Below are 12569 nucleotides of genomic sequence, written 5' to 3' on the forward strand. Positions count from 1 at the left end.
ATGACCCAACAAAACCATTCTCTTTGCACTCAACTCCTTGCAATAATGTAAAATCTTCACTTTTCGACTGTCAAATGCAATGTTAAAGCTGGACGCCCATTCAACATTAACAGGGAGATCAAACCCTTGGCTATATGGGCCATTCTCATCTAACAATTACAAAGCAAGTCTCTGACTTTGACTTCAAGATACAGTTTATTCTTCCAACGTCAATGGGAATTATCTGTTCACTTATTTATTTTTAAAAGCAAGAATTATTTCATAAACTGGTTTATTTAAATTGTTTAATTTAAATAACTCGATAATTCAAAGTAACTTGAGGAAAAATTACTTAAATTAAGAGTGGACAGCACATTTGCTTTAAAAAATGAGAGCGTTTGAGATGTTCTGTGTGCACTTAAACACTCTGTTTGCATTTTAAATAGTTCATCTGAAAGCATTGCTGATAATAAATTATGCACGCGATTTAATCAAACAATTTCCAAAATATGTCATTTTGGGCAGGTCTGGCAGTGTGTTTCCTGCCAGCTTTTTGGGTGACACCAACACCAGTATTCACCCACACTTAGGGCGCGATATAGCGGCCTCGCTATGCCTACCTCGGGACCTGGTGAGGCCGGTAAATCTTGCGAGAGGCCTCTGATGAGATTTACCGGCCTCTTCACGCATCTCGAGATCTAATGAGGCGTCGTGATCTGGATCCCATCCGCTGAGGTCAGGACCAGATTTGCATATTCAAGTGAGTAGTTAGTCTCACTTGAATATGTCTACACCGGATCTACTCAGTGCCCAGGATCGAATGGTCTACCCTTGGAATCCCTAAGCGGATGCCATTTAACACTGGTACCCACAAACATGAACCAGGCGTCCCGGCACTTTGTGGGGCGGGGGGATTCCCAGGCAATCAGGGCTCCCTGGGTGGTCAGGCTCTGGGCAGGGTTGTACTCTGGCACCCCTGACACCACCTGGGCACTGCCATCTGGGCACCCTGGAAATGCCAAATTGGTGCCCCTTGATAGTGCCAGGATGCCCAGATAGCATCATGCCTGTGACAGCGATCGGGGCGACAGGTGCCCTGCCCTTATGAATGTGCGATGCAGGAGGCTTGATGACCCCCGTTGTTGGTGAGTTGGGGCATTGGGAGAATCGGAGGTCACGGTGGGGGATCTAGAGATCGCTCACCATTGAAAAAATGCATTCCGATCTCTTCCTACACTGGCGAGAGGGACTAAGTGTGACCTCAGTGGGACGTTCCTCACCGGGGCCCAGAAATGAACAGAGTCCCATTTAATAGCTGCAGCGCTGGGAAACACCCAGCCAAACCGGCTCGGCACAGGACTCTGTTTCATTTCCGTTAAATCGTGCCCTTAGTCATTTTCTGGGACTGTGGGAGTTTCTTCCCGGTCGAGCCCACACTTAGATATTTTTGATCACTGGGGTCTGAACCCGCCGGCCAGATTGGCTCCTTAAGATGTCGGTGCCCCGATCACTAAGTGAGATTGAGTACCCCACACCCCCACTCATAGACATCTCACCCCCTGCCCATATGGGCGTCAACCCTCCACAAGTGAGGATACCCTGCTATGGGGCTGTTGAGGCCTCACCACCCACCCTAACCATATGAGGCTTCTTCATACCCACCCTTAACCCCCCCCATCCTACCATTACCCTCTCCTCCCCTTTCATGGGCAAGACCCCTCTCAGGCCCTGACCCTTGGCAGTGCCACCCTGCGGGAACCCTGGCAGTGCCCCTGCCAGTGCGACTCAGACACCTTGGTAGTGCCAGGGTAGCAGTGCCTAGGTGCTAGGTGGGTAGTGCCACCCTGCCATGTCCCCAACCACCCTGGGCACTCCATTGGCCTGGGAAACCCAGTGGTGCTATTATGCCTGGTTCACCTTTGTGGACCAGTCTAAAACGGCACCCAAGCGAGGTCTTGCTAGGGAGGCTGTTAGTTCCCAGGAGCCCAAAGAATCCGGCGCATGCATATTTAAATGAACCTAATGGCGAGATCCAGATCACAATGTCTTGCAAGGTTCGGCTTAGTCTCGCGAGTGCTTCGAGCATCTCAAATCTCGTGAGAGGTCTCTCGCGAGATTCAACGGCTTCATTCCAACACCAAGTCAGGAGCGGCGAGGCCGGTAAATCGCACCCTATGTCTCTTTTTATATATTTGCACTGAAACAATAAGCAGAGCAATGAAGGCAATCATTAGCCCAGAGTGACGGTTCTGCCTCCTCTTCTTGCTGCTGAAGGACGTCGACGTATCTTCATGGAGGAGAAACGGTCATTCAGGGTCACATTTGTCTGCAATGAAACACATTCTGTTATAATTAAATAGACTGGTTGGACAAATACAAATTACTCAAAGAGAATGAGTGTGGGCTCGCGAAGGGTAGGTCATCTGAAAAATCCAGTTTAATTTTTTTCGGCCGGTGGCGGCTAGAAAAGTATCTACTGACGTGGCTACAAGGACTTCCGTAAGGCATTAGGTACTTACTGCGTAACACAGGTGAACAAACTGTAGAAGCCGGAGGTCAAACGCAGCTGGCAATATGATTATTACAGAGGCAGGGCATTAAGAGGGATTCAGTTCGTTTTCGAAGAATAAATGACCTGTCACCCAATTTCTTTTTGTTGCAGTTTTGATATCAGTCAATCTAAATGCTGGGCATAATTTCCCTGCCATCAATTCTTTTGAAATATAAATTCAAAAGTTGGAACAATAAAACAGAAACTAATCATGTACAGCTGCAGTAAAGCTGTCACATTTCACCGCATCATAAATGTTACCCAAGCGTATATGTGTTGAGTGCACAAAAAACACTTTGCTGTTATTTTTTTTTTATAAATGTTTTTATTCAGTTTTCATATTTTATATTGAACAAATTACAAATTGTTAGGAGAGAAAAAGAACAAAAAAAAAAAAAAAAAAAAAAAAAAAAGAAAAAAAAACAACAAACAAACACGCAAAAATTAACATACATATTTACAGGTAAGCATCTTCGTAGTAGTAACTGCGCCCGCCCCCCCCCCCCCCCCCCCCCAACATGTTTATTTAGTTTGGTTTTGGGCCTTAGCTAGCCATCGAACCCCCGTACCGAACCTGTAGCCCCTCCCGCTACCTTCCCCCGACTATTCTTCCTCTTGTACATTGGCCACAAATAGGTCCCGGAACAGTTGCATGAATGGCTCCCACGTTCTGTGGAAGCCGTCGTCCGACCCTCGGATGGCAAATTTGATTTTCTCCATTTGGAGAGATTCCGAGAGGTCGGACAGCCAATCCGCAGCTCTGGGCGGTGCTGCTGACCGCCAGCCAAACAGGATTCTACGGCGGGCGATCAGGGAGGCAAAGGCAAGGGCGTCCGCCCTCCTCCCCAGGAATAGATCTGGCTGTTCTGAAACCCCGAAGACCGCCACTATCGGGCATGGCTCCACCCTCACTCCCACCACTTTGGACATAACCTCGAAGAAGGCTGTCCAGTACTCCACGAGTCTGGGGCAAGACCAGAACATGTGGGCGTGGTTGGCCGGGCCTCTTTGGCACCGTTCACATCTGTCTTCCACCTCCGGGAAGAACCTACTCATACGGGTTCTTGTTAAGTGGGCTCTATGTACCACTTTTAGTTGCGTCAGGCTGAGCCTTGCGCACGTGGAGGTGGAGTTGACCCTATGCAGTGCTTCGCTCCAGAGTCCCCACCCTATCTCCATCCCCAGGTCGTCCTCCCATTTCCTTCTTGTTGCGTCCAGTACGGTGTCGTCCCTATCTACCAGTCGGTCATACATGTCACTACAGTTCCCTTTCTCTAGGATACTTGCGTCCAGTAGGTCTTCCAGTAGTGTCTGTCGTGGCGGTTGTGGGTACGTCCTTGTCTCCTTTCGTAGGAAGTTTTTGAGCTGCAGGTACCGTAGCTCGTTCCCCCCAGCTAGCTGAAACTTCTCTGTCAGTTCGTCCAGTGTTGCGATCCTGTCGTCCGTGTATAGGTCCCTGACTGTCAGTGTCCCCCCGTCCTGCCTCCACCTTTTGAAGGTGGCGTCAGTCAGTGCTGGTGTGAACCTATGGTTGTTGCAGATGGGAGCCCTGTTCGACATTTTGGTCAGGCCAAGTTGCTGCCGCAGTTGGTTCCAGGATTGGAGGGTGGCTGTCACCACTGGGCTGCTGGAGTGTTTTTTGGGTGGGGATGGGAGTGCTGCCGTGGCGAGGGCCCGGAGGGAGGTTCCCATGCAGGAGGCCTCCTCCGCACGCACCCACTCAGCCTCTGGCTCCTGGATCCATCCCCTTACTCGCTCGGCTGTTGCTGCCCAGTGGTAGAATTGTAGATTCGGGAGGGCTAGCCCTCCCCTGGTTTTTGTTTTTTGTAAGACCTTCTTTGGGATCCTAGCATTTTTACCCCCCCATACGAACGCCATGATGAGTTTGTTCAGCGCTTTGAAAAAGGCCTTGGGGATGTAGATCGGAATGGATCTAAACAGGAAGAGGAACCTGGGCAGTACGTTCATTTTGATCGTCTGAACTCTCCCCGCGAGGGAGAGCGGGAGTGTGTTCCATCTTTGCAGGTCCTTTTTAACTTCCTCCGTCAGGCTGGTGAGGTTCCATTTGTGGATCCCTTTCCAGTCATGGGCTATTTGGATCCCCAGGTAGCGGAATTTATGTCGGGCTTGATTGAACGGCAGCCCCTTTAGTGCTGCCCCCCCCCCCCCCTTGCGGGTGTACTGGGAAGATCTCACTTTTGCTCATGTTGAGTTTGTAGCCCGAGAAGGCTCCAAACTCTTTCAGGAGCGCGATGATTCCGTCCATGCTGCTTTGTGGGTCCGAGATATAGAGGAGCAGATCATCCGCATAGAGTGAGACTCTGTGCTCTCTACCTCCCCTTCGGATCCCCCTCCAATTTTTTGCTGCCCTGAGCGCGATTGCTAGCGGTTCAATTGCTAGTGCGAACAGCAGCGGGGACAGTGGGCATCCTTGTCTGGTGCCCCTGTGCAGCTGGAAGTATTGGGAGTTGGTATTGTTGGTCTGTACACTCGCCATGGGTGCGTTGTACAGGAGCTTTACCCAAGCGGTGAACCCTGTTCCAAGCCCGAACCGCTCCAGTACCTCTATGAGGTATTTCCACTCGACTCTGTCGAAGGCCTTTTCTGCGTCCAGGGAGACGATCACCTCTTGTGTTCTCTCCCCGGAGGGGGTCATTATCACGTTCAGCAGGCGCCTGATGTTCGCGGTAAGCTGTCTACCTTTGACAAAGCCCGTCTGGTCCTCTGTGACCACCTCAGGTACACAGTCTTCTAGCCTCTTGGCTAGGATTTTGGCCAGTATTTTGGCGTCTGCATTCAGCAGAGATATGGGTCTGTATGACCCACATTCCGTTGGGTCTTTGTCTTTCTTAGGTATCAGCGAGATTGAGGCCTGTGCTAACGTGGGTGGCAATGTGCCCCTAGCTAGCGAGTCTGTGAACATCTCCCGCAGGTGCGGGGCCAGCGCTGTCGCAAATTTTTTGTAGAAGTCCGCCGGGAATCCGTCCGGTCCCGGCGCCTTCCCCGCCTGCATGGAGCTAATGCTGTCCATGATCTCTCCCAGTGCTAGTGGTGCTTCCAGATCCCGTTTTCTGCCCTCTCCCACAACTGGTATGTCCAGTCCGTCAAGAAACCGGTTCATCCCAGCCTTCCCCGTTGGGGGCTCTGAGGTGTACAGCTCTTGGTAGAAGGCCTTGAAGGTTTTGTTAATCCTCTCTGGTTCTGTTTCCAACGTGCCTCTGGTATCTCTGATTTGCGCAATTTCTCTGCTGGCTGCCTGCTTTCTCAGCTGGTGGGCCAACAGGCGGCTGGCTTTGTCTCCGTGTTCGTATAGGGCCCCGCGTGCCTGGCGGAGTTGGTGTACTGCTTTCCTGGTGGAGAGCAGGTCAAAGTTCCTTTGTAATTCTTTCCTCTCCGCCAGGAGTTCTACGGTCGGGGCCTCGGAGTATTTATGGTCTACCTCCAGTATGGAGTCGACCAGCTTCTGCCTAGCCACCCTTTCCTCCCTATCTCTTTGCGCTTTGTAGGCTATGATTTCCCCTCTTAGTACGGCCTTAAGCGCTTCCCAGAACGTGGAGGGTGAGACCTCCCCGTTTTGGTTGATCTCAGTGTACTCCGCTATGGCCCGCGCTATCCTTTCGCTGAAGGCCTTGTCAGCTAGTAAGGCACCGTCCAACCTCCATTTGGGGCGCTGGGCCCTTCCCGTCTCTAGCCGCACATCCATGTAGTGTGGGGCGTGGTCTGATATCACAATTGCGGAGTATTCCACCTTGTCTATCTCTGGAAGCACCGTTTTCCCCACCACAAAGAAGTCAATTCTGGTGTACACGTTGTGTACTGGGGAGAAGAAAGAGAATTCTTTCTCCCCCGGGTGGGCGAATCTCCAGGGGTCTACTGCTCCCATCTGCTCCATATAGTGACTGAGTTCCCTTGCCATGTTTGAGGTTTTCCCCGTTCTGGGGTTTGATCTGTCCGTCGTTGGGTCCTGTACACAGTTGAAGTCCCCCCCCATGATTAGTCGGTGCGTCGCTATGTCCGGGATTTCTGTCATGGTCTTTTGGATGAAGCTCGTGTCGTCCCAGTTGGGCGCATACACGTTAACTAGGACTACCGGCGCCCCATCCAGGGCCCCGCTGACCATGACATACCGTCCCCCTGGGTCCGTAACCGTCTTTGTCGCCCTAAACATTGTCCTCTTGCCAATCAGGATCGCCACCCCCCTGGCCCTTGCCCCATAACAGGAATGATAGGTTTGTCCCACCCAGCCCTTTCTTACCCGCAGTTGGTCCTGCTCCCTCAAGTGCGTCTCTTGGAGGAAGACTATGTCGGCCCTCATGTTTCTAAGGTGGGTGAGGACTCTAGATCTCTTCACTGGGCCATTAAGTCCCCTTACGTTCCAGGTGACTATTCTGGTGGGGGGCTTCTGCCCCCTTGCTCCTGTGGGGTTAACCATATTTGTCCGGTGGACGCGCCCCTGCCCTCTGGGGTTTCCCTTTGTTAGGGGGCCGTCCAGGATGTCCACTATCACTGCTCTCCCCATGCGGTCGGGTCCCTGCGCTCCGGGGTTCCCCCTTGTCCCGGGGACACCCGCCATGGCCGTCCACTGTGTGTCCGCCACGCGGGTAGCCCCCTGCACTCCGGGGGGCCCCTTCACCCACAGACCGTACTGGGTGGGTGTTTGCAGCAGTTCCCTGTTTCGAGCCCTTGTCTGTGGCACTTTGTGGCCCTATTCCCTTTCTGGCCTCTTTTGTCCCTTCGTCCCTGCATTTCCCCTCCCTGGTCTCTCGCCCCCCGAGTGCCCCCCCCCCCCGCTCTATCCCTTTCGGGGATACCCCTGTGTACCCCTCCATTGCCCCTCTCTCCCCCATTCCTGTCCCCATTTGCTCTCCCACCTTTGATGGGTGATCCCCCCCCTCCCCTGCCTGGCGCCTTCCCCCTGTTGGGGGTGCGCTGCGGCCCTGCTCTGTTGCGCGCCCCCTTCGCTAGCTTTCCTGCTAGCACGGTGGCTCCCCGCTCGGAGGTTGCTGTCCCCCTTCCCCTCTCCAGTACTCCCGTTCCCTCGTGCCGGGGCCTGACCTCCCACCTGGAGCGGGCCCTTGGGCATTGGGTTGTTTTTCCTGGGTGCTCCTGCCAGGGGGGAGGGGGCTGGCTTTGCCTCGCCCCTCCCCACCCCCCCGTCGGCATGACGTATCTCCTTGCCATGGGCCCCTCGTCCCTACTTCCCATGGCGTTTTTCCAGCCCGTGCTCCTCAACGAATCTATTCGCCTCGGCAGGGGCTGTAAAGAAATATTCCTTGTGTTGGTATGTGACCCAGAGTTTTGCTGGGTACAGCATACCAAAACGTACTTTGTTCTTATAGAGAGCTGCTTTCGCTCTGTTGAACTCCGCCCGTCTCTTAGCTATGTCCGCTCCAAAATCCTCGTAGATTCTGATGGCGTGCCCGTCCCAATTGCAGGCTCTATTCTCCTTGGCCCAGCGCAGGATTGTCTCCCTATCCCGGTACCGGTGCAGTCTGGCTATAACTGCTCTCGGTTTTTTCCCCTTCCTTGGGCTTCGGGCGCAGTGACCGATGAGCTCTGTCCATTTCCGGTGGGGTGGGAAAAGTTTCCCGCCCCACTAAGGAGCCCAGCATCGCAGCCACGAATGTTGTGGGATTTCTACCCTCTATCCCCTCTGGCAGGCCCACTATCTTAATGTTTTGCCTTCTCGAGTTGATCTCCTGGTCGTCTACCCTGCCCTTCAGGCTCCCCTGTGTTGCACTCAGTTTCGCCATTTCCCTCTCCAGGGACATGACCCGGTCGCTCACGTCAGTCGCTGCCTTCTCCAGCTCTTTAATGGTTGCCCCGTGGGCTTCCAGTATCTTCCCTTGGGCATCCACTTTCTCCTCCATTCTGGTCAGAGCCTGCTGCACCCCTGACATGGCCCTGGTCATTGCTGCCTGTGCTGCGGCCTCTGTGTCTGCTTTTAACTCTGCCTTGATTGCCTGCAGCTGCTCCCTCACCACCTCTGCAATGGCTTCCTTCCAATTCACGCCCCCCTCTAACCCCAGGGGAGAGGTTGCCCGCCCGTCCAGCCCTTTTGGATGCGGCGATACATTCTTCCCGCTGCTTCGCGTGTTGACTCGTTCGCCCAAGCTGGTTTGCCCTTTGCCCCGTCCACCTCCGGTGCCCCCTTTCTCTTGGGTCCCTTCTGGCATTTTTTTCTCCCCCTTCCCCTTCATCGTTTCTTCTCTCCTTGTTCTTCTTTTCCCCCTTTTCCGCACCCTATTTTAATTTTATTTATATATATATAAAAATATATGTATATATTTTTTTTTTAAATGAAAAATTTATTTCCCCCCTTCTTTCCTTTACCCCTTTATTTCACCCCTTTTCTCTTTACCAGTTTTCTTTTGGGTTTTTATTTTAAAAAAAAGGAACAGAAATATAAGTCTCTTTTTTCTTTTGTTTTCTCTCTCCACTCGCCCAGGAGAGAGAGAGAGAGTCCCCCTTTGTCCTTGCCACGTGGTGGTCACTGCAGTTGGGGGGAGGGGGAGGGGCGAGTGGGGCTGCTGGTTGGGGGGTTGGGGGGGGGGGTTTGTGTCCCCGCTGCTGGTTGGGGGGGGGGGGGGGGGTTGGTGTCCTCGCTGCTGGTTGGGGGGGGGGGGGGGGGGGTTGGTGTCCTCGCTGCTGGTTGGGGGGGGGGGGGGGGGAGGTTGGTGTCCCCGCTGCTGATTGGGGGGGGGGAAGGTGGTGTCCCGCTGCTGGTTTGGGGGGGGGAAGAGGGCCCGCCGCTACCGCACCGTTCCCGGCCCGCGTGGGGGTGGGGGGGGGGAGAGAGGGGTTGGACCTGCCGCTGCTGGGCCTCCCTGTCGCCGTCGCTCCTCGCCTCCGCCTTCCGCCGCCGCCCGCTCCTCCTCAGCTGCCGCCCGCTCCTCCTCCGCTTCTCCTCCGCTTCTCCTCCGCTGCCGCCCGCCGCTGCCGCCCGCCGCTCCTCCGTTGTCGCCCGCTCCTCCGCCGTTGCCGCCCGCTCCTCCTCCGCCGTTGCCGCCCGCTCCTCCTCCGCCGTCCGGCCTGTCGGGGGGTTCCTTCCTGGCGCTTGCGGGAGCCCCTCTCCCTGCGACCTCCTCGCTCGCCGCCCGGAAGTCGAGTCCCACTTTGCTGTTATGACTTATCATCCCATTCATAAAGAAACAAAGCAAATAAGAGGCGTAGGCGATTTGGTCCCTCGAGCCTACTCCACCATTCAATCTGATCATGGCTGATCCTCTAATTCAATGCCATACCCCCGCTCTCTCCCCATACCCCTTGATGCCTTTAATATCCAGAAGTCTATCTATTTCCTTCTTAAATATATTCAGTGACTTGGTCTCCACAGCCTTCTGTGGTAGAGAATTCCTCAGGTTCAACACCCTCTGAGTGAAAGGATTTCTCTTCATCTCAGTCTTAAATGTCCGAGCCCGTACTCTGAGACTGTGACCCCTTGGTTATAGACTCCCCTCCCACCCCGCCAGGGGTAGTATCAACCTTGCATCCAGTCTGTCCATCCCTGTCAGAATGTTATACCTTTCACTGAGATCCCCTCTCATTCTGCTAAACTCCAGTGAATACAGGCCTAGTCAACCCAATCTGCCCTCAGTCAACAACAGCAAGAGTCAATTTGGTGCGTCTTCGCTGCACTCCCTCTATGGCAAGTGTGGTAAACCACTGTTGCACCTATATTAGGTGATGTATGATAGGACCTGTACTACAGGTACATCGATAGTCCCTGCCTGCTGGCTCCAGAGTATACATTTCTGTGTCCTCCATGCTGCAGCCATTTCGCCAGCTGCTGTGGGAGGCCACGCATCTTAGAGCAATAAAGCCTCAGTTGTATCCAACTCTCGTCTTTGTGCAATTGATCGTGCATCAATTTATTGCTCTAAGATTTTCAAAAGATGGACCTCCGTATCAAGCCGGATCGCCTGCAGCTGGATCCGCAATCAAGCGACGCCAAAAGGGACTTTCAGCACTGGCTAGCTTGTTTCGAGGCGTACATCAACTCGGCACCAAGCTCAGTCTCGGAGGCTCAGAAAATACAGACACTGTACTCAAGGTTGAGCTCCAATGTCTTTCCGCTGATCCAGGACACGCCAAACTACGCCAAAGCCATGATGGTTCTCAAAGAAAATTACGCTCAGAAGACGAACACGCTCTTCGCCAGGCACGTATGCGCCACTCGCTCTCAACTCCCTAGCGAGTCATTAAAAGACTTCTGGCGGGCCTTAATCCCACTCGTCCGGGACTGTGACTGTCAGGCCGTTACGGCCAAGCAACATTCAAACCTCCTTATGCGGGACGCTTTTGTTACGGGGATTGGGTCGGACCTCATACGCCAGCGACTGTTAAAAGGGACCAAGCTCAATCTCACAGAGACAAAGAAGCTAGCGCTCTCATGACGGTTGCCCTGCGCAACATTCAGGCCTACACCGCCAGCCGCGCGGCCGACCCCTCCTACGGCATTGTGGACCCCAAAGACGGCTGCCTCAGCGGGGGCCTTACCCAACCAATATGCCTGCGTCACGCGCCAGTCAGCGAACCATGGGGGTCCCCAATGTTACTTTTGCCGCCAGCAGAAACACCCCCGCCAACGCTGCCCAGCCCGCGCTGCCCTTTGTAAGGCTTGCGGAAAGAAGGGGCACTTTGCCGCGGTGTGTCAGGCCCGTGCAGTCGCCGCTATCGCCCCCACCCCCCCTCATTTACGGACAATGGGCACCACCATCTTCACCTTCCAGGACCACGCGTGGCCAGTGGGCGCCGCCATCTTCTCCCCCTCAGACCACGCGCAGCCAGTGGGCGCTGCCATCTTCTCCCCCTCAGACCAAGCGTGGCCAGTGGGTGCTGCCATCTTCCCCTCCGCACAATATGTGCGGCCCATGTGCGCCACTATCTTGTTCAACCCCCGCCACGTGCGGCCCATGGGCGCCGCCATTTTGTTCTCCTCAAGATCTTCAGGCGCCGTCACCTTGTCTCCCCCACGGCACATGGGCACCGCCACCGTTCCAGGGCCAGTGCCCCCCGGGCTCCCCATCATCCGACACCAGCGGCGACCGACCACGTCTCGCCTCAGTGACCATCGACCAGTCTCGTCCGCACAGCCTGGCCACCGCATCGACCAGTGTGAAAATCAACGGACACGTGACCTCTTGCCTGCTGGGCTCCGGGAGCACCGAAAGCCTCATCCACCCGGATACGGTAAGGCGCTGCTCCCTCGCGGTACACCCCGCCAACCAAAGAATCTCCCTGGCCTCCGGATCCCATTCCGTGGCGATCCGGGGATACTGTACGTTCACACTCATGGTCCAGGGCGTAGAATTCAGCGGCTTCCGCCACTACGTCCTCCCTAACCTCTGCGCTGCCCTACTACTCGGCCTGGACCTCCAGTGTAACATCCAGAGCCTGACCCTGAAATTCGGCGGGCCCCTACCACCCCTTACTGTGTACGGCCTCGCGACCCTAAAGGTCAATCCGCCTTCCCTCATCGCAAATCTAACCCCGGATTTCAAACCCGTTGCCACCAGGAGCAGACGGTACAGCACCTAGGACAGGACCTTCATCACGTACCACGGTAGCATGGTGGTTAGCATAAATGCTTCACAGCTCCAGGGTCCCAGGTTCGATTCCCGGCTGGGTCACTGTCTGTGCGGAATCTGCACGTCCTCCCCGTGTGTGCGTGGGTTTCCTCCGGGTGCTCCGGTTTCCTCCCACAGTTCAAAGATGTGCGGGTTAGGTGGATTGGCCATGCTAAATTGCCCGTAGTGTCCTAAAAGGTAAGGTTAAGGGGGGGGGGGTTGTTGGGTTACGGGTATAGGGTGGATATGTGGGTTTGAGTAGGGTGATCATTGCTCGGCACAACATCGAGGGCCGAAGGGCCTGTTCTGTGCTGTACTGTTCTATGTTCTATACGTCCGAGGTCCAGCGGCTGCTTTGGGAAGGCTTCATCGAGGCCACCAACAGCTCCTGGAGAGCCCAACTGGTAGTAGTTAAAACTGGGTTATTTTCATACGACGTCCAGTGGGTCCCAAACTATGCAGACAAAGCC

The 12569-nt window shown here is 54.5% G+C and overlaps 1 protein-coding gene across 1 annotated transcript in view; it reads right to left on the bottom strand.

Annotated features, from left to right (window-relative positions):
* Positions 1 to 1712: 1712 nt before the first annotated feature.
* The window catches only part of LOC119952310 (UAP56-interacting factor-like), a 47573-nt gene continuing 36716 nt past the window's right edge, over positions 1713 to 12569 (bottom strand). The window contains exon 7 of the mRNA XM_038775966.1: positions 1713 to 2305. Coding sequence (XP_038631894.1) covers positions 2210 to 2305 — 96 coding nt within the window. The 3' untranslated portion in view covers positions 1713 to 2209. The remainder of the gene's footprint in view (positions 2306 to 12569) is intronic.

The sequence above is a fragment of the Scyliorhinus canicula genome, chromosome 17 (genome assembly GCF_902713615.1).
Source record: "Scyliorhinus canicula chromosome 17, sScyCan1.1, whole genome shotgun sequence".
NCBI classification, from domain to species: Eukaryota; Metazoa; Chordata; class Chondrichthyes; order Carcharhiniformes; family Scyliorhinidae; genus Scyliorhinus; species Scyliorhinus canicula.